Raw genomic sequence first — 22,384 nt, 5'->3', positions numbered from 1 at the left:
GCTTTATGTGCCTAGTATCTGTCACTGTTTCTGATACCATGACTTTTGACGATATGCTTGATGCCAACATTTCTGTCGGTATCGGGACTTTATATGCTTAATATCAACACGTCTATTGATAACAGGACTTTATGTGCCTGATATCAACACGTCTGTCGATAACATGACTTTATGTGCCTGGTATCTGCCACTGTTTCTGATACTAGGACTTTTGACGATATGCTTGATACCAACATTTCTGTCGACATCATGGCTTTATGTGACTAGTATCTGCCATTGTTTCTGATACTAGGTCTTTTGACGATATGTCTGATACTAACATTTCTATCGATATCAGGGCTTTATGTGCCTAGTATCTGCCACTATTTCTGATACCAGGACTTTTGACGATATGCCTGACATCAACATTTCTGTTGATATTAGGACTTTATATGCCGGGTATTTGCCACTGTTTCTGATACCATAACTTTTGACGGTATGCATGATACCAATATTTTTGTCGATATCAGGGTCTTATGCGCATATTATAACATCATTACTTTATGAATTTGAAACTTTTTATTGAATTGAATATTCTTGCTACATAGCTCATTATATAATAAAATTGAAAAATACATTATTGATAGAATACTTTCAGATTATTTACATTCTAAGGTTTTAGTAGTAACTCTTTATTAGCACTCTTCAAATAATATGTCCCATTTATTCTAACCTTATGGATAATGTAAGGGCCTTCCCAGTTTGCCGATAGCTTTCCAGCTCTCTTTTCTTTTGTCGCTTGAGTTACTTCTTTCAGCACTAGGTCGCCTTCTTGGAAACTTCTTCCTCTGACCTTTTTGTTAAATGCCTTTCGGAGCTGTTTGTGATAAGAATCAAGCTTTATTCTTGCTTGTTCTCTTATTTCTTCCAAGTTTAGGACCTCTGCATGCATCCCTTTGTCATTAAGCCCCTTTTCTACAAGCATTGTTCTGGATGTCAATACCACCATCTTGACTAGAGTGACTGCTTTTATACCATAGGCTAGAGTGAATGGTGACTCCCCAGTAGCTACCCTTGGAGTTGTTCTATATTCCCATAACACACTGTTTAATTCATCGACCCATAAGCTTTTCTTGTCCTCTAGCTTCTTTTTTATATTATCCATAATAGTCTTATTTGTCACCTCAGCTTGCCCATTACCCTGAGCATAATAAGGTGCCGATGTGAAGTATTTAATCTTATATGATTTTATAAAATTTTCCACCTTGCCACCAATGAATTGGGGACCATTATCCGATATAATGACATACGGTAGACCATATCGACAAACCACTATTTCAAATAGAAAACTGATAATATTTTGTTATTTGATATGCTGCAAAGCTATAGCCTCTACCCATTTAGTGAAGTAGTCAGTTACAACAAACATGAATCTTTTCTTACCTCTCCCAGGTATTAGTAGGCCAACAATATCCATCCCCCATAAGGCAAACGACCATGGGTTCGATACACAGTGCAGCTTTTCTACTGGAACATGAATAGTATGTTCATGCTTCCGACACTGGATATACTTCTTTATATATCGAAGACAATCTCTTCACATCTGTGGCTATAAGTATCCTTGCCTTGCTATCTTGTTAGCTAATGATCTCCCAGCCGAATGATTTCCACATTCCCCTTCATGCATCTCCGCAATAATTTGGCTAGCCACAACAGTCAATATACATTTTAAATGTGGTCCACCAAGATTTTTCTTATACAACTCATTATCAATTAGCATATATCTTTCAACTCTTGCTTTTACCCTTCTAGCCTCATTTTTATCTTCTGGTAATTCACCTTTAGACAAAAATGAAACATAGTTGCTTAACCATGACTCCCCCAGTGTATCTCCTTCTATAACCTCTGAATGTTCCGTATCGATACTTGGGTTTTACTGAACACCAATGTGCAACAGACGCCCTTCCGTATTTTCAAGCATAGTAGCAACATATGCCAAAACATCTGCATGCCAATTTTTTCCTCGATTGAGGTGCTGAAATTTAATCTTGCTGAATTTTTTGAGCTTCAATTTAACAAAGTTCAAATAATCGATCATGTTATTGTATTTTGTTGAATATCCTTCATTGATTTGGCTTACCACTAATTGAGAATCCCTGTATACAGATAATTTTTTGACATTTAGCGATTTAGCCTTTTCCAATCTTGTTATCAATGCCTCATATTATGCTTCGTTGTTAGATGCGTGAAAGCCCCAGAATAACTGCTGATTCCAGTCTATGATTTTCTTGAGTTATCAGAACAACCCCGATACCACACCCTCTTTTGTCCTGATTATCGACAAAAAGTATCCACCAATTTGTGACAGCCCATGGATCATCTTCATCCATCACATCATCAGGTTCTTGCAAATTTAAGCAACTATCTTCTTCAATCTTCTAATTTTCATCTTCAGTAGGAAAATCCGCTAAGAAATCTGCCAAGACTTGGTTTTTTTTTTGAAACCCTATTCCTATATTCAATCACAAACTCATCAATAAGTACTGACCACTTCGTCATTCTTCCTGACTTAGCTGTCTTGGCTAAAGTTTGCTTTAGATGAAGATTCGTCATGAACTCATGACAATGACTGAGTGGGATTGGAAATAATGTTTCAACCTTTGAGTAGAATAGAAAAGAGTTAATGCATATTTTTCTAACATCGAATATCGAGTTTCAGCCTCGAGCATGGTCTTAGATTGAAAATAAACATGTCTCTCAACTCCATCTTCTACTTTTATTAGTATCAAACTAATAACAAAGTCAGATACTGCTAGATATAAAAATAAAGTATCACATTCCTCTGGCTTCATCAAAGTTGGCACTTCTTGAAGATACTTTTTTAATTCTGAGAATGCCAATTCACATTCTTCCTTTAATATGAATTTTGTATTCTTTTTCAGCAACTTGAATAAGGGTTTGCATCGGTCATACGTTCTTGATATAAATCTATTCAAAGCTGCAATTCTTCCTGTTAATTTTTGTATATACTTCCTAGTACTCGGAGAAGGCATTTGCTGAAGAGTTCGAATCTGATCTGGATTAACATCGATACCTCTCTTTGTGACTATATCCCCAGGAATTTTCCTGAACTTGCTCCAAAAGTACACTTCTCTGGGTTGAGCTTCATGTTGAATTGTCTGAATATTCGGAACACCGTATCGAGGTCTTTCACATGATCATCTGCCTTCTTAGATTTTATCACCATATCATCGATGTATACTTCCACAATATGCTTAATCAAATTTCTGAACATTTTCTCCACCAACCTCTGATACGTTGCTCATGCATTTTTTAGACTGAATGACATTCTGATGAAACAGTAAAGATCTCCTTCTACAACGAACGATGTTTTCAGTTGATCTAGTATTGCCATTATAACTTGAAAATATTTTGAATGACCATCGCAAAAACTCAACAACTCGAATCCAACTGTTCGATCGACCAATTCATCAATTTTTGGCATCGGATAGTAATCTTTAGGGCATTCCTTATTAACATCGGTGAAATCCACACAGATTCTAACCTTGCCATTCTTCTTTGGTACGACAACAATAATTGATATCCATTCTGAATTATCAATTTCCCTGATGATTCCATAATCCAACACCTTATGAATCTCATCTTGTATCGGACTTTTGTATATAGGCCTGACCCTCATATGTTTAAGAATTATATCAAATCTTGCCTGATTTTTGAAGTCATCTTTGTACTAATAAAAGTAAATCAACTTTCATTATCCTTACCGATATTTACTTCCTGTACTTCTTCCATCGTTTTGCTTGGAACCATTTCCAACTCTGTTTTCATCTCCGAGGTAAATCTAAAATCTTCTTGTTGTTTACTAGTATTGGATTTTAGAGATGAAGATCATGTTAATTGATATTTGGTGCTCTTCGAGATGCCCCTAGTGTCTACTTTTTTGTCTTTCATCATACCCTTGACAGTAACAAAATTACATTTTTCGAATTTTGACTGATCACCTCTTATCTCATGTGGCCCATAAGCAGTCAGAAATCTGATAACCTGGTAGAAAGTACTCGAAATTGCTCTCATAGCATGTATCCACTTTTTTCCCAATATAGCATTATGATTTGAATGATGTTTGATGACTATAAATTTAGTCATAATTGTCTGCGGACCTGCTCTTACTGGTAATTTAATTTCCCCAACTGCCTAGTAGAGCTTCCATTGAAACCAAATAGATTAAACTGTGGTTCGTTCAGATGTGACTCATCAAATCCGATACCCGTATATACTTTCCAAAAAAGAATATTCATTGAACTTCCACAATCAACAAGCACCCTTTGCACATCATATCCTGATATCCTTAATGTAATCAATAAAGCATTATCATGAGGTAACATTACCTTTAATAGATCATCAGATATAAACATAATAGCTCCAGGTATGCTTGCCGATACTAGCTAGTGAAGGGTTCACCGATATCGGCTCCACGTTCACTTATAGTACCTCTTTCACTGTTGATATCTTTCAGATTTTATCCCTTATAATCTTTTTTTGTGGGATAACCCCCTTATATATCATGTTGATTACCCCTAAGGGCTTATCATTTACTATAGATGTCATTTCCGATCTAGCTTCAGCTCTGAACTCCCTAAGCTTTCCATCTCTCATTAATCTGTCCACTTCTCTGGCAGTTGCAGACACTTATTTCTCGTGATTCTTGACCTTATGGAAGTTGCAGAATGGTTTATTTGTTATTTCCTGAAGCTTGTAAGTCGGATGCTGGAAATAAGGTTCTTTCCCCACTCCTTAAAATGTCTTCCACTGTAGTATTAATTGCGATGTAATTACTTGGATCTAATTCCTCTTTCAGTGACCTTTCAAACCTCTTTTTCTGTGAAGGTTGATTTTCTGATTTCGGATAAGATTCAATCGATTTCCTCTTATCGGATTTGCTATAGTTCTCATCCTTGGTAGACTTACTTGATTTCGACACCTGCAACACTGGTTGAACCGATGCTGCTAGAATACCATCTTCAACTTGCACATCTTTTTCAGTTTTATCATACAACTCTCTCGAAGTTTTAATATCCTTATGAAGCATATACTTGTGCATACCATAACCTGGAATAAGCCCTATTTGAAATGTCATCACCGTTGTCATTTCTGATTCATCTAAATGCTCTACGAGCTGCGCCTCTGCCTTGAAACGCGACAAGAAGGTTTTAAGAGATTCCTTCTTTCCTTACTTGAGTTGGAACAAGACCGGCACTTGCTTTGGCTTTACTCCCTGATGACCATAATTGGTCAAAAACTTTTCCTCGATCTCCTTGAAGCATGATATCAATCCCTCTTGCAGAGAGCAGAACCACTTCAAAGACTTCCCTTTCAGACTTAAAGAGAAGGATTTGCATAATAATGAATCTAGATAAGTTGTTCCTTGGTAGATAGAAAATTGGTGTCGATATCCAAATAGATGATCCATAGGATCCGACATCCCATCATATTGAGTATATTTAGGAATCTTGAACTTGGGTGGAATGGGCATCATATCGACACTTTTATGTATCGGGTTCATGCTGATATTATATGTCAATCTTCTTATCGATGCTGAAGTTTTCTCGAGAAGCTAGTTACCCAACTGCTTTTGCATCATCTCTTGTATCATCTCTTTGGTGATTGGCTGTGGTATCGGAATTATAGGTATCGGCGATGCTTATCCAATTATTTCATTTCTTGCCGATGCCTTTTCTGTATAGTGACTAACTGCCTTTGAACTACAAGCCTCCTCCTCTTCCACATGGAGATCTTTTAAAACCTGACTTGGACTTGCATTCTTCATCTCTTGATTCTCTTTAAGTAATATAACATTATGTTTTTCCACTTCCCTCAACTGCTTCAAGACTTCTTGAAGTGAAACTTCTACTTCAATGTTTTCCTCCTTATATTGCTTACTTACTGAAACTTTTGTATTCCTTGTTTGTGATTAATTATCAATATCCACTCGCTTGCTATTTGCTATTTTATTTAGAGCCATTATGATTCAATTCTCAATTCACTACTCACTCTTCTTTCACTCAAACTCAGAAAAACTACGGATTCAAAATCGAAGAAGAATAAAACTTCAAATTTTCTTGTTCTCGATGCACAGACGATGCCAATGTGATGTCTAAGAACAACTTTACTTGATTGTTCTAAGATCACTAAGATTCAGTAATGGTTTGAATGAATGAATTAAATGAACTGAAGTGAAACAAAACTTTTTATTGATCAACAATGGAAGTTTTACTATTGCTCTATTTCTCTATTTCACTCTCCTGTTTCTAATAATTTTTTTGAGAATGATCGAATGAATCTTTTTTTCTACTCCTTCAGTCTTTATATAGTCCTTTCAGTTAGTTTTGACCCAATCAACTTATGACACGTGTCTATTGTCTTTTTTCTTCTTTTACCGCTCAATACCTGTAAATGTTTGAAATAACTACCAAACATATCGAGATATTAATTTTTATGTCAATATCTCGAGTTTTGAAATATCAGATAAAATATCTAAATGTACGCCAACTACACTACCTCACTTTTTTTTTTTTTGCTCAAAGTTTACTACCTTACTTAAAAATGTTTAATTTATGTTCTTTAATTTATCGTGAGTGAATGATCCAAAATGAAGAATAAAGTGGTGCTGGGGTCGAAAAACATCACGATGTGTACGAGTAAAATTGAATTATACCCCGCTATCAAAGAAAGTAAAGAATTGATTCTTTTCATGTGGGAGCAGTTGTCAACAAATTACAAGTCTCCGTGAGTCTACTGAGTTTTCACATGCGCACACTTTTATTAGATCGTTCACATTGCACTCCCAATCTAGACTAGCGTTTCATCTCAATTCTAGGCCGAGTATTACCAACCAAGAAAGATGTTCGAAAAAACAATCAATTTTTTTTCATTTGGTGTAATTGTCATACGCCATTTTAGGTGCAACCGTAAATAAAAGTAGTATTTGGCAGTGAAAAAATAGATCGGATTAGTAATTAGCAGCGAAAAATACACTTACAGTTTCAGTAGCTTATTAGTCTCCAAAAATTTGAGCAATAATATATAATTATATATGTGAGGTTGTCCGATTTGTTGGAATTTCAAAACAAGCGTCTAAAATGTAACTTTTAACCCGGAGTCCATTCAAAGCAGAATGACCCCTACTTTATTTTCTTTGGGGCCTGTGTGTTCCGACTTCCGACACAGATGACCTACTGTAGTGTAAAATGCTGAGCAGAGGGTAATGTGTACCTTAAAAAGTCAAAGAAAACTACAAAATAAGTGCAAGTGTAACATGGCTATGTATAATACCTATCCCCATTAGAGATAGATGCTTCAAACAAAGTAGAAAAAGTGGAGCCTCGAATTATGTATTAGCATATGTGCAAATGCTGGTCAAGTTAAATATTTTGTCTAACGTTTTTGGTTTTTCAGTATCTGATGGATGCATCATAGTCTTGCGTTTCTATTTCGCTATACAGCTTTTGTTTACTTTGTAAAAGATTTTGTATTGGAACATGGTAGCGGTACTAGGTCGAAAAAATTACCGATATTTTTGAATATGTTACTTCTACTATTACAAAATGAATAATTAAGATGTATTTATATTAGCATCCAATGTAAATAGAAGTTCAGTTTTGCAAGAAGAAAACCCATCAAAGAAAACGTTAAGCTATATAGATCATCAATTAATTTTAAATTGATGTTTTTCTATACTGCTAGTATGGACCATTTAGATTTACAAATTATTTGCACCAAACCAGTTGTAACTTGATAAAATAAGTATTCATCAATTAATAGTCATGCCCAGAGAAGTTGAAATCACAACAAACTGGAAACCACTCCCACGAGTTCATGGCCCTTGTCCTTAAATTTCTAGTGCATTGAAGAGTGAATGACGTGAATAGTCGGTTGAGAAGGATAATATGAGGCAGAGAAGACGCTTGGCGTTAGATATGGAATATAATCCTGCATATAATGTATGGTCCCTTGCCATACTATTGGCATGCAAATGTAAATTGCAATGAGAGACTAAATAAGAAATTGGAGTTCAATTTGAGTTTTCTTGAAGTGTTGTTCCCAGAAAGCCAATATTCTGCGGCCAATTGGTGTCATGTCTCTATAGGTCTCTGAAACGCAATAATGCTTTAGATGCTTTTCCTAAGGGACTCACCAAATATTACCACGTGAAACACTCTTGAAGACACAAGTAAGAAATTGGTCTAAGAAGGAGGAGCTGTTGTGTTTCAAATTTTACAATTTCAAAGAGAATGTCAATGTGTAAAGGAAACATGAAGGAAAAAGTGAAAGATACATGTGTAATGGGAGGAAAGAAAAGAAACTTGGTATGAAGTGAACCATTACGCATACAAAGGATGCTAATTGAATGAGAACATGATTCAATTTTTTAATCTTGTTTTTTTTAATCGATAAAATAAAAACCAAAAAATGCAATCTAAATTAGATAATATTTTCAATACATTTTGACACCTTCCCATATCACGGTCATGGAAATCACAAAGTATTAAAGAATAGTAATTTTGTCGAAATTTTTGAAAGATTAGACGAAATTCCCATAGCCCACTAGAATAACCACTAGACTCCTCACCTTCAAATCGGAAGGAAACTAAAATATGTGGGGTAGATGAAAGAAATCCTTGGAAGAATATTTCCCTCTAACACGTAAGACCCTACATCACTTACCAAGATTTAAGCATTGGATGACAGATTAACCTCTTTGACATATAGGGTCATAGCATCTGCTGCCGTGCTGAAAGCAAAGTATGCAGTGTTATTACGGCCCAACTCATGCGCTATCAACACATTTACATAGTTTTGAACGGTCCTCATGATTCAATATATGCTAAACAAAGCCAATGTATCTAGCCATCTGGTACCACATACTGCCAAAATACATAGGAAATCTATATATTACCCTATATCACTGACACGGACAATAATAATAATCAAGACTAAGAGCATCAAGGGGAATTGAGAATTTTCACCTCCAAATGCTAAAAAATCCTTGCCCAATACAAACCCAATACAAGAGTGATTATGGGGGTGATTTATTCACTTAGTCAAAATAAGAGTGAAATTTGCGACCGAGATACTAGTTGAGTTGGAAACTTCGGACAGAATGTTTTATTCTATCTCGTGTGTTTTTTAAAAAAAATCGTCGGTTTTTTTTTCAAACAGTTTTATTCCGTCTCGTGTTTTTTTGACTTTTTTTCGTTTTTTTTTTTTAAATTTCAAACTGGATGTTTCATTCCGCCCGGCGTATTTTTTCAATTTTTAAGACAAAATCAAACATTCCGTCTGAGAATAATAATTACATTTACATTGGAAGATCTTACTTTACTTTTCACCAAAACGGTAGAAAATAAGAGAAATTGAACCTAGATAGAGGTGAATATGAGTGACTTGGATTGGAAATGCTTTAAATAGGAGGCGTAGGTGATATAGAAATCATCAAATCAAGAAAATGTGGTAATAAAAGGTTGGTTATTTACCCATCCAAATTAGAGAGATACCCAACCAGACAAATAAGAAGTTGGGCATACTAATTTGTTTTTTCTAAAATTCTTAAAGAAAGTTACTAATCCCTATCTTAATCACCTTCACCTCTTTCTTTCTCTCTTTCTCTCTCTGTGCATTGTCTGGAGCCACCCCATCTCTCTCTCTCTCTCTCATTCTCTCCCTTTTTTATTTCTCTCTCCAATTTTTTCTCTCCTCTCTAAATCTGCCGTCCTCTCTAGATTCATCGGTTTCCTAAACTATATTATTCATTGAGAATCGATCGGTTTCATCGATCCTTTTTTCCTCTCTGATTTCAAGGTACTTTTTTTTAACGAAATTTCCGTTCTTTTAGATTCTCAACTTTTTTGTTTTTATATTTTTGATTAGATGATTTTGTTTCAGTTACTGATTACATAATTTGTGTTGGATTCAGTTTTTTTTATGATAGATTTTAGAAGATACATATTGGAATAAGGTTGAAAGGATGATCTGATAAACCAAATAAACAAAAAAATTACCTTTTTTTTTTTTTTTTTTTTTTTTTTTTTTCCATATTTGTTGTTTTTCCATATTTGTTGTTGACCTGTTTTCGGAATTGTGTATGTTTATGATTAAGATTTTTGATTTATTAATCTTTACATAGATGTCTTCTTCATCTCTGATTGTTAAATAAAGTTTACATTTTTATTTTTATCATTTAATATTTACTAAGTGGGCTGTAGGTGTGGCATTGCTTTTAAGATGTTCTTCTGATTCATTTGAGTTTTATTTTGTTTTAGGTTGCAGCTCATATTTGTGCCAGTTAATGCGTTTTAACTCATTATCATCGAGGTAAGTCATTGTAGTTAATAACTACTTGTAAATGGCTAATTTGAATGTTGCAATATGAAGTAGGTGCATGACATTGTTTTTGTTTTTGTCTATATGACAAACTCATGTATTACACATTCTTTGGCACAAAGGCTATGTTGAATATTGTTGTGCACATTGTCTTGTAGAATGGCAGAAGTTTTTGTTGGAGTTTCATTTCTTAATTTGCTTTGCAAGTTTATATGTGTATTTTGTGATCCAAGGGAGCTAGGTATGCCCTTTATTAACTTAATAAACTATTACATATCCAGTCACTAGCTCAAAACGTATAAACATAATGACATTGATCAAAGATAAAATGGAATACATACACAGTATTATCAGTGAACTCTAGAACAAGAAACAAAGGGACAAACTGTGAAGAAAAGGTGTGATGTCAACCATTTGTTTATTAGGATTTTCTTTTTTCTCCTGAATTTTTTTGGCTACATGTACTTTTAATTACTCGTGTTGTTCAGCAGATTTTGTTGCAAGTAATAACTTTTTTCATTTCCTATGCAGGTTGTGTTTTTTCAGGTGCACAACCAAGATACTTTACGCTAAGTGATTGCGCTTTTCTCCTGTTACTAACTTATTCTTAAGAAAGAAAGTTGGTCTTAATGCAAGGGCAAAGGAGTACCATTGATTCCTTTCCTGAAACGTTCGAGTTAGAACATGGTTCTAGTTCAGGTGGCACTGTTGTTGATCAACAATTGTCTTGGAACAATATGCTAAATCCAGTAGAAAGCCGATTAACGGATTGTTTATTACCGCCACATGACTCAAATTTTGCATTTTCTAATGCTGTTGGTCATGAGGGGAGGAGCTTGGGGGGGTGGTGTTTAGGTGAAGCTAGCTCCAGTGAGAACGCTGGAAACCACCGTAGTGAAGCCAAAGTTGAGCATCAATGGCCATCCTTGAATACTTGTGCTGGATCTGGTCCCAGGTTGGATGGAAGGCAATATGAACAAACCAATATTTTATCTCTCGAGAGTGTTAATTTAAACCTAAGTAGCAATCAGGTCACAAATGGGCCGTTATTTATGCAGAATTTCAGTTCTCCTGTTCCTCAAAGCTTGAACTTAAATGAAGGATATTCTGGAAACAGTGGTGGCCGGGTTACTGAAGCAGTTGTGTGTCCTCCTCATCTATATAAACCAGGGGGGTCTGGAACTGACCAGATTTTTTATTCTGGTGGCTCCAGTAATCCTGCAAGTGCATCCTCTGGAAGTGTTGGGTATTTGGCAGATGAAAGTGATGGTAGGTCTGGATGTTCATTGGATGGAAGGCGCTTAGCCTGCAAAAGGAAGGCACTTGAAGGAGTTTCTGGACAGTTGTCTTTAGGTGGAAATCCAAGTTGCTTTCAGCAACCTGAAAACAGTGCATTACAAGCTCTGCCCGCATCATATAATGCTGCTACTAGCTCAAGTATAGTTACCACAGCAGATAATCTTCTAGAGCAGCAAAATTCACGACTTGGTGCTGATATAAGTTTAGGGTCTAGTGTCCATCCTTCTCTGAGTATGGCAGGAAGCGTGGAAAGCTCCCAGCGAAACTTTCGTATGAGAATCAATCCCTCCAATCATGATTCTCCTCAATCTAATTTGTTATCCATAGGGAGTGGCAGTCGGCATTCTCATTCATCGTCGCATCAGTCGTCGTCTAGGCTTTTATCATTCAGTCACTCTTTGGAGTCGAGGCCCACAGTAGTCAGTACTGGTACTCCGAATCCTTCCCATGCAATGCATGCTACTACAAGTTTGCAAAGAAATGTGCACCCTGCTCCACGATATGTTGCCTCTGGTGCAAGAGTTGGCAGCTCATCAAATTCTCTTGCGATTCCTGGAGAAAGAAGCACAACACGAGAAGAAGTAAACTCGAGGAGCATCTCAAGGAATATTTCAGAACACCCTTTGTTTGCACCATCTACTGAGACTAGAAATTTGTTACCAGACCCAACCAATTGGAATTTAGTCAATGGACATACAAGAGCTCCTAGGAATGTTGCTTCTACATCTCGAGTTGGCTCAAGTTCAGGGGTCCATCCATCTGCTGCTCCAACTTGGTTGCCTCTTCAAAATCCTCCGCCACAGCACTCGAGAAGATTATCAGAAGCTGTCCGCCGGTCCTTGTTTTCATCCTCTGGACCTGAGGCTGCAGGCCAGGGTCGTAATTTCCATTCACTTCATTCAGGTCTCCCTGCCTCCAGCCAAGAGATTGCTCTTCCATCTGGTCCTGGTCAGCAGGGGCATCATCAGCCGTACCACAGGTCAGCTTTGAGAATGGATAGACAAGGTGATGGAGTTCTTGGGGTTCCTTTGTCTCTCCGTGGTGTGGCTAGGGAAGGGCGAAGCAGGCTAATGTCTGAGGTTTGTTCTTCACACTTTTTTCTAACATTAGACCTCTATGTTTAATTTGTTCCTTGGAGATGTCACTTAAATGTTAATTTTTGAGTGGTGTGTCCCTATGATGAAGTGTATGATAAATTGGTTCTACTTAATCGTGCTTATCTTGATGTTTACTTGGCGTGTCCCCATCCAGAAGTGTCTGATAGTTTACTTCTTGTTTTTAGTTAAAAATTACATTGACATTCTTGTTTTGAATGTACTTTTAACATCAGGGCTGAATTTATACTAGGATACTGATAATTTATTATAGTGTTCTATGCCACTTCTGTTTGGTTGTAGTCTGAATTTCTACAAAATATACTTAGTATTTTAACTTTCTGCCGTCAAGTTTTCTCAGTAAATATACTTACTCGATAATTGATATTTAGTATATCCCCCCAAACCACCAACACACACTCTTCTCGGGGAATCACCAAATGTAAAAGTGTTACTCACAAGGGTAAGTACCATTACCTCTCTTTATTTTTTTCCTTTTTTTTTCTATGCCTTCATAAAAGAGGGATACATATGGAGCATTTCCATCTTAAGATTATTCTAACTCATACTAATCTGGATGATTGGAATTAACATGTCCTTTTATGATTTGTCTAAGAGACTAAGGGGGGAGTTTGCTAACACACTTGTTGGTATTATCTTACATATAGATGTCAAGGGAATAGGTTAAAGCTGGACAAAAGAATTTTGGCCCAGTAATTCCCTTCTTTCCTCTATTCGCCAATCAATGTGTTATGATAAAATTTTGTGGAAGATTTACCAATTAGAAGGGTTTATGGACAGGAGAAGATCGATTTCTAGATGTGAAAGAATGACTGACACTCTTGATAAGATCAAGATTAAAAATCTGAGACAAACTATTTGGTGCGTTGTCTTTGTGCTTATCCACAACACTTCTCAACCGTTCGAGTTTGGTACTTGGTTGCCTTCCACTTCTTTTACAGCATTTTCTCTGGGTTTCTCGGATAGAAGGGAGGAAGAAGATTGGGATTCTTTGGGAGAAATGAGGGAAAGGGCTTCTGATTTTATCTTCTTAGAGTACTGGATTAGTTGGAGATCATGGTTATTCAAGTGCATCGAAGATCAAAGGTGCTTGATGGTGTTCGTCTGCTCATTAGAAGATGAGTACTAGGCCCTTTAAATGATATGGTTATTTTTTTGTTGGAGACTATAATGACTTGTTACACTAGTAAGTTCAGTATTCTTTAGTCTCCCAAGCTTCCCAAAAGATGAATAGCTCACCCAGTTTCCAGTGACTCCAATTCACCCTTTTAAGTCTTATCTGAAAGCCATTGTTGAACAGATCAGACAAAATGTTGGTGCATGAGCATGAGAATTGCTCAACAATATGTTTCAACCAAGTTTATCTTTTTAGTATTTCCTTGCCACTTTTCTTTCTTAAAAAAACTAAATCTAGAATTATAGGTGTCTGAGTGTCTCTTCTATTAGTTAGAGAACGGCATTTTGAAAACATTGGCATACTGACCTTAAACTTTTTGATGAACGTTTTTGTTTCTTTTACCAGCTAGCTTTTGTTTATATACTCGTTACTATTACATAGCGATAAACAGAACATTTAATACAAAGTAATACTCTCTGGGTAAGTTGTTTTTGCTTAGTTCCAATATGCGTCCCAAGATGGTTTGGAAAGGCACTGTTTCTGAGTTTAGTTGTGATTCTTCTTATAATTTTAGTTTTAAATATCGGATCTAGGGCTTATGAAAGATTATTTCTACATGGTTAACAATGATACGGATACGTGTTGTGTTCAACACATTCAGTTGCTTCAGTCTGATAGGGCGAACTTCATTGAAGTGATTCTGCAGGTATAAGAGAGTACAACTTGCACCAATCTAAAAAAAAGAAAAAGAAAAACAGAGGACAACATGCTGTTTGACTCATTAAATTTCAAAAAAATGTAGTATTCTTGTCAGATGTTTTTGCACTAAAAGTTTTGTACTGTAAATTGATCCTGAAGTTGAACACAACTTTTGGCAAGGTTGGACATTCAAATGAGCTTTATTTCTTTTTTTGGAGATGATCTTCATGGTGGGGACCTCATATCCACACAAAATAACAGCCCTTAATTTATTGTGTCAAAATTAGGTGTCAACCTAGCTTACTGCATATTTATATAGGACTCAGGACATACTTGTTGTCTTCAGATACTATTTTTGAACTGGTATTTAATGACTTTCTTTTGGACCTTACATTGTTCTATTTGCTTTCTGTAACAGATTCGTAATGCATTGGATGCCATGCGCAGGGGCGGTGAAGGTGTTAGGTTTGAGGTAAGTTTTCTATACCTATCAAGCGCTAGTGGTGCCTCTCACACAGTATTATCAAGGGAAAGGCCTAACATTTTTTTACGTTTTTTTTGAAGAGTTACTGTTAAATCTTACTATATTAGAAAAATATGGGGTATGATGAATAGTGTTTTGGTGTACGTCCCAGGGTCAGTTTCGTCATTTCACACTTGTATTTGTTTATTATTTTTCGTCTTTTGTAAGGGTAGAATTATACTTTCACTGTTTGTTAAATTATTTTAAAAAATAGTAGGTCCTACATGTTTGGAAAAAGTGGATGGCATAATGGTAATTACACGATTTTTAAAGTCTTAAAAAAACCAAAGCTGATGGCATAACGGTAATTATTTGATTGTTAAAGTCTTAAACAGAAAAATGGTGGGGCCCTGTTGATGTTGACATTTGTAGAACGTGATTTTTGCTAGTAGGAATGAAAAGGTCTTGGGGAATGTTTTCTTGTTAAGTGTTAATTACAAGCTCTTTGAAATCTTCGTTAAACATGGAAACCTAAAATGTACAAGACTCGATTCATACTTTTTTCATCTAAATGCATGGTTTTGTTCCTGATAAATGCCCACTCCTTCTATTCCAAATAGATCAGGCCAGTGTATAATCTTATGGGCCAAATCTGCACCTAATGTGCCCAAGGATTTACATGCCCAACACTAACCCAATTAACCAAGGTTTTCATCTGAGAAGGATTTTCAATTGCAATTCCATTGAGCCTACCTTTCCCCCACCTAGCAGAAATTGGACATCTGAGTACTGATGAAGAAAGTCATCTGGTGGATTGAGATATCCTTTTCCAAATTATTCAGAGGCAGGATTTTTTCAAAAGAGGGACCAGGAGAAGAACTTAATAATCATGGCGAGAATAGGTGGTCTCCGAGGCAGCTTTAGGGGAAACAAGAAACATTTATTGTCCCCAAAAAGCAGCCAGAAGTAGAATTGAACATTGAAGAGAATAGGGGCTGCCAAGCCAGAGAGGGATCCAGGACACACCTGCCTCTTGGAGTTCCAAATAGTTATGAATGGCAGAATTTGTGCTGTTTGTTACCACAATACAAAGAATTTACCAATAGTGAAGAGTCCTCATCACTTTAAAAAAAAATCAGCCAATAGGAATGAGCCTTAATCAATCCCAACCAGTAAGAGAAAATCTTTAACTAAATTAAGATAGAATTACGGGGTTCTATTCCTAAATTAACTTGTTTATGTTATTTATTTGGGTTTGGGTTTTTTGTCCTAAAATAAACATTACCTCTTGTTCTTTTATTTGTTGTTGGTTTTTTGTCCTAACATTTGGGCTTACGACATGTTATTTGATTGGTGTTGGGTTTTTTGTCCAAAATTGAGATTACGCACCTAATATTTGTTGTTTAAGGGTAGGGGCGGCACAATTTCTGTCGATCATGCCTTTACTTGAAGAGTTTAAGTACAGACGACACAAATTGTGTCGGGCGTATAATACTTTTAGGAGCCATACAACTATACGAGACCTCAATTATAGCCGAGTTTTTTACAGATGCCAATTTGAGTCCCCGTATGGGAGCCCCACTGGAAACAACTTTTGGTGTTTTGGGGTGCTATATGGTTAAGAAACTCATTTAAAAAAAATCATGAAATTGCTTTGGGCGTGCAATTTTATTTTCCTGTTGTAGACAAACCGACCCATTAATTGATGAGCTTAGCTAAGAAAAATCATGAAATTGCTATTTTCTTAAATTCCATACTCATCTTCCTATCAGAGGGTGGGAAAGCGTGTTTTTTTTATTTGTTGCAATATATACTAGTAGTAATGTAGCGTGTATCAAACACTGATTTCCTCAGTAATCGTGGTTTACTTCATGTTGAGCTCGAGTAAACAACTCAATAGCTTTAAGAACATAAATGTTCACATCACATTGGATGTTCATGTAGCACCTGAATCTTTTACTTTTTCTATGCATATTCATATCATCTTGAACTGAAATTTCATCTGCACTTTTGTTTTTATGCCAGGATGTTTTCATTCTTGACCAATCAATGTTTTATGGAATGTCCGACTTACATGATAGGCACAGGGATATGCGACTTGACGTTGACAATATGTCTTATGAGGTAAGAACATTAACATACATAGAGAGATCTAATAGTTGCATTTGTTGTATACAATATTAAAAAGAGATTTGGATCCAGGAACTTCTAGCTTTGGAAGACCGCATAGGAAATGTAAGCACTGGGTTGAGTGAGGAAACCATCACGAAGTGCTTAAAGCAGAAGAAATATCTATCCTTCACAATAGGTGTTCCTTCAGAGGTTGAACCATGCTGCGTCTGTCAGGTAAGGATGTGTCATTTTCCAACAGTTTTGTGCAATAATTGCTGTTGAATCTGATTCACCGTTTTTGAATCTTAATTGTATTGCAGGAGGAATATGTTGACGGCGATGATCTTGGAAGGCTGGACTGTGGGCACGATTTTCATTCTGGATGCATAAAAGAATGGTTAACACACAAGAACTTGTGCCCTATTTGTAAAACAACGGCCTTGGTCACATAAAATTATTGATTTCAGGGCTCAATCCTAAAAATTGTATTTAAATTTGCTGACCCTGAATCATAGAATTCTTTTGCATGGTTTATCAATTCAATACCTTCAGAAGTGTCTTTCTTGTTTATTATGCTATTATTTTCATTATGAAGTTAATTCTCATGATAGCAGTTGTTTGGTTTTTTGTCATACAAGCAATGACTCAGTCGAGGTTACGTTAGTCCCGAAACGCACGTCCTTACTGAAATTTACATCTCTGTTTGGATTGCTTAAAAGTTTTGATTACAGTTAACGTTGCTTCTGTGTGCCTTGCTATTCAATTACTATGAAAAGATGATGTCACTAAGAATACTTGAAATACAGTGTCTAAGGGGCGTTAGGGATGTAGGGTTGTCAATCTTACAGCTGTGATTATTTCAAAATATGGACCTAGCATGTGTTGTAAATTGTAATGTCCCCAAGTGCCCCCCAACTCCCTATTGAATATAGTAGTTGTCTCTTTGAAGGATGAGTTCATTACTTCTTCAGAAATCAGTCCAACCTGGACACTTGAACTGGTCTGTGGATGTACTTTCCTACTCCCCAGATCATACTGGCATTTATCTGGCAGGTTTACCTTTGGTACTTTTTATCTAGCTTTGACTTTTACGTAGACTTACCCTGAATGTCTCTAGTACTTCAAGTACCAAAACAATCTACATTTCTAGTTTATGTATGCGTGAAGTTGGAATGCAAGTATGCAACCCAAGTGAGATGGCGAAGTTGGTACGTTTCGTAACTTCCATTGCGGCCTTTGCTATGAAACCGGTTGAGTTGCCATTAAGTTGGTGTTCTGCTATTTGAATTTTGAAGCACGTTCCTTGCTTCCTGCGTTACAAACAAGCTAACGATTGGTAGTCAGATCAGTCATTCATTGTTCTACTTGAAGGTAGTTGAAACGAAATTACCCGCTTAAACTTTGACCAAGTTGTGTGAGCGGTGAGCCTACTGCCTACAATGTCCTGCCATTGTCAAACAATTTTTTTTGTGCTGTGGAACTTCTGAATATATATTGTTACACATTTTTTTTTTTTTTTTTTTTGTTTGGTAAGCCTGTTTTAAATGAGATCAGTAACTCTTTGATGCTGGCGGGATTCGAGCTCCAGACCTCTGGTATCATCACCCAAAGGTTTTACCGACTTTGCTAGTCGGCACCTGCTTATTATTGTTACACATTGATCACCATCTCAGATGTTACCGTAAAATAAATATATTCTAATTTACCTTATTACTTTTATATCATATTATGTCTGTACTTTGCCGAGAAGCAGAAAAAGTTATGCTCACGGAAGTTTGATTCCCATGCCTAAAGTTTTGAAATTATTTTTTGCCGCACAATTTCTGTAGACATTGTAATTTGTAAGGCATGAACTTTACATGCTCCTATAGTCCTATCTATGCTGTGGAATATATATTCTACTTCTTTGATCAATAGTCAGCTACCTAAAATGAGTCATACGATAATTAAAATTCCTTTTTGTAGTCTTTATCAGTAGAATAAATTTTTTTATATATAACTTAATAAATGGTTGAAAATGGTAAGGTAAAGTTGTTCGTGATTGGTGGGCTGTGACAAAGTGGTCGCAGTCACCCAGTGAGCCAGTAGAAGATATTAACAATAGACTAAAACAAGTTTAGTGACATGTGAAGTTGTGGCCACCAATCACTGTCCATGAGAGCATAATTAAATCTCTAACAATGATAAAAGAACAGACGCAAACCATGTGATACTGTGGTTACAAAATTAATGTAATCAGTTTGACAACCAAAACACTAACACCTATCCTTTTCTTTCTTCATATTTCTGACCCTACAAAGTTGGTTAGCATGTTGTTATTCCATGTAGATTGAAGTATTGAACTGCACGCGCGCTCTTATAACTTTTGATATCTAAAGTCATTTGCAAGAAAATACATCCACCCATCCTCACTTGTGGTTCCTCCATTCAACCTCCTCCTATCTTCTTCACCACATCCCATTAGAGTGAAAGCTTGAAAAATCAAACACCATGTCTCCCATCACCAACCCCACATTAGAAATTTTGCCCCTCTTTTCCCTTTCTTTCTCTTTCACCATAATTTCTCCCTTGCACACAGTTTCACCTTATTTTGTTCACCAGTCTATGACCATAAGTAAGTTTTACCTCATGTAGGGCTGGGGCATGACATCTCAAGTTTCCACCACTAGATCACTTTAATGGTTTGTGATCAGCTTTAGGATCTCAGTCAGTATTCCAGGAACTAAATTCTTTGATCCGAAAGCAGCCTAAAGGTGAAAACACCATCGATCCCAAATTAGAAAATATGCCTCTCCCTTTCCTCTTTCCCATTGCACTAAAATTCAAGATCATACCTAATAATTATTCGTTACATATATTCTGATGTAGTCATGTCTCATCCAATGTGTTGCAAAGTGGATCCACTTTCCTCCCTTTATCACTAGTCAAAAAGATTCAAAGCCAACTCTAACAACCCCATGTCATAATAGTGGTAGAGATTCCCGATGAGACTTCTTGATGTTTATAACAGACTTTTACTTCTCTTGTACAAAAGCTTATTTCTTCATAAAATTGAAGCAAACTGTCGACATTGTAATGACATTTCTTTAATTAATTACAGTTTCTCAAAATCTATTTTCTTCGTCGCCATTTCACTTTTCGCAACTAAAAAGGGATCACATCATCATAATCGCTAATTACAACAACAATCCAATCTTATTACGAAACACCAACTAATCATAACCTTCAATCGTCATCCTTACCTCACTTGGTCAAATATAAGTGAATTCAAAAACAATCAAAAGAAAAAGAAACCCGACACTTTCTTCCAAATTTTTTTTTCCTTTTCACCAAACAAAAATTTGTAAATACAAAATTACTTACATACACAAGTTTTATATACGAACAATGCTGCAAATCTTCCATTGCATTAAAAAAAAAAAAAGACCTCAAATTCTTTTCTCCATAATCTTTGTAAATATTCCAACAAAAATTGGAAACTCAAGAATCAAAACGGTACCACATCACTTCCACGAAAATCATCCGAATTCCCAACAGAATCATCCGGCCAAGAATCTCTAAGCAACTTAAGCAACAACTGTGCTTTTCTTTTAGCTCTTTCTGTGCAATCACTTTGTACAAGCAATAACAACTGTGTCACCACCCCAGCTGCAACTGCATCTCTTTGCAACTCCTCCCACCCCGAACATAATGACAACAATGCCCCCGCAGCGTACTCGGTCGCTCTGTCCGAAATCTTCAATATAATCTTAACTAACAAAGGAACTGTCAATGCATGAGCTGCAAATGCAGAACACCCCATAGGCGTTCTACATAGTAATTCAATCGTTGCGAGAGCACGTTCAGCGTCGCATTTCTCAAAATCAGCTAAACGATCAATCAAAGCTCCTGCTGCTCCAGCTGATACTGCTTTGGACCTATTTTGTTTAACTAGACATAAAGCGAACAATGCTTTGATACCAACTTTTAATGCTCTTGGATAAGAGAAGGGGTAGTTTAGTATTTGAGTAATACCCTCAAACAACCCATCTAAGCTACCTATCGCTGCTCTTTCTTCTAATGACCTTGTCCCTGAAACCACCATTTCTATCAAAGAAGCTGAATTCACACGTACCTCGATGTTGGGCTGTGTTAAAAGTGAAGCAAGAAACGATATTCGTTCCGAGGATGAAGAAATAAACTCACAATGATGTTCAGTTAACGAAAACATCACCACTAATGCCAATGACTCGTGAGTCAACTCAGTCAACTCAGTGGTTGAAAATACAATAGGGAGAAGAAAATTGACTGGGTTATTTGAAGAGATAATAGAACGATTTTTCTCCGAGTCACGTGCGAGTGTTCTGAGTCGACGAAGAGCAGACAAACGAGTTTGAAACTGGGTTGACTCGGAAGATGACTGGGTTAATAAAGAACGAACTAAAGTTGGGTCAGCGGGTTGTTTGGGTGTAGGAATACGTTCAACACCGAGAGAACGGTTGTTTACACACCACTCTTGGATTAAACGACGAAGGGTGTGATTAGGAATAAGATTGAAATCGGAAAGTGGTACACGAGTAACTGGACATGTTGAGTTTCCAGTTGCTACCCATGATTCAATACTACATCGATCATATGTTTGGCCCGTGGAAACTGTAACTGGGTCACGCATTAGTTCTAATGAAATTGGACATCTGAAATGGAATGGGATTTGTACTCCTACATCTATTGATTCTAAACACCCTTTCATTTCTTGGCGATGTTTTGTGCTCTGTGTTTTTTTATCTGAGAAACATTCTATGCCTGGACAACTTTGAATAGGCACTGCAAAATACAATCTCTATTTCTCTCTGCTCACACTTTCTCTTATACCCACCAATCTAAAAACTGCTCTTATCTGACTCTACTTCTGTACACGTGTGTTTCTTCTTAGTTGTAATCTTTACCTTACTTTAACTAGAGTTGAAGAAGGGGGTGTGAATGTTCCTTTTGATTTTAGAAAAAGGAAAATTTGGTTTCTTCTTTGGGCCTACCTTGTCTTATAATCAGACTCCCGTTTACATCACCATTTAATGGACAGCTTGTACAGCTTCAGACTATACCAAAATTGGCTGTATTACTCACATTCTTTTCTTCACCCATATGACCTTGTTTCATACGTTATACCCTAGCAACACATTTAAAGAATATCTATACATAAAGAGTGGCACTAGTGATTAT

At 36.4% G+C, this 22,384-nt stretch overlaps 2 protein-coding genes across 3 annotated transcripts; one reads left to right on the top strand and one right to left on the bottom strand.

Annotated features, from left to right (window-relative positions):
* The first annotated feature begins 9,584 nt into the window (after positions 1 to 9,584).
* LOC147519631 (putative E3 ubiquitin-protein ligase HIP1) lies at positions 9,585 to 17,744 on the top strand. 2 transcript variants are annotated; one of them, XM_086591202.1, is made up of 7 exons: positions 9,606 to 9,858; positions 10,320 to 10,371; positions 10,912 to 12,758; positions 15,029 to 15,082; positions 17,099 to 17,197; positions 17,276 to 17,419; positions 17,506 to 17,744. In XM_086591202.1, exons 3-7 carry the CDS (start codon positions 11,010 to 11,012, stop codon positions 17,635 to 17,637), a joined length of 2,178 nt encoding a protein of 725 aa, XP_086447328.1. In that variant the 5' UTR covers positions 9,606 to 9,858; positions 10,320 to 10,371; positions 10,912 to 11,009; the 3' UTR covers positions 17,638 to 17,744. The 2 variants fall into 2 exon arrangements, with proteins under 2 accessions (XP_086447329.1, XP_086447328.1); XM_086591203.1 differs by lacking the exons at positions 15,029 to 15,082; positions 17,099 to 17,197; positions 17,276 to 17,419; positions 17,506 to 17,744 and adding an exon at positions 13,575 to 13,880 and having other exon boundaries at positions 9,585 to 9,858.
* Positions 17,745 to 20,361: 2,617 nt separating this feature from the next.
* Positions 20,362 to 22,127, bottom strand: PUB26 (plant U-box 26). The gene has a single exon (XM_086591201.1). The coding sequence runs from the start codon at positions 21,912 to 21,914 to the stop codon at positions 20,673 to 20,675; it is 1,242 nt and encodes a 413-aa protein (XP_086447327.1). The 5' UTR covers positions 21,915 to 22,127; the 3' UTR covers positions 20,362 to 20,672.
* Between the last annotated feature and the right edge of the window lie 257 nt (positions 22,128 to 22,384).

This window comes from Coptis chinensis, chromosome 2, assembly GCF_015680905.1.
Source record: "Coptis chinensis isolate HL-2020 chromosome 2, ASM1568090v1, whole genome shotgun sequence".
Taxonomy (NCBI): Eukaryota; Viridiplantae; Streptophyta; class Magnoliopsida; order Ranunculales; family Ranunculaceae; genus Coptis; species Coptis chinensis.
Note: the sequence above shows the minus strand (reverse complement) of the source record. Positions and strands in the feature narration are given on the sequence as shown.

What these genes read in the sequence shown, in the direction of transcription:
- PUB26 (XM_086591201.1), bottom strand. Translation starts at nt 21,914, where the DNA reads ATGAAAGGGTGTTTAGAATCAATAGATGTAGGAGTACAAATCCCATTC.
- LOC147519631 (XM_086591202.1), top strand. Translation starts at nt 11,010, where the DNA reads ATGCAAGGGCAAAGGAGTACCATTGATTCCTTTCCTGAAACGTTCGAG. An exon ending in GAAGCAGGCTAATGTCTGAG is followed by an intron (nt 12,759 to 15,028) that starts GTTTGTTCTTCA and finishes TTTCTGTAACAG; the next exon opens with ATTCGTAATGCATTGGATGC. An exon ending in TTGACAATATGTCTTATGAG is followed by an intron (nt 17,198 to 17,275) that starts GTAAGAACATTA and finishes ATTTGGATCCAG; the next exon opens with GAACTTCTAGCTTTGGAAGA.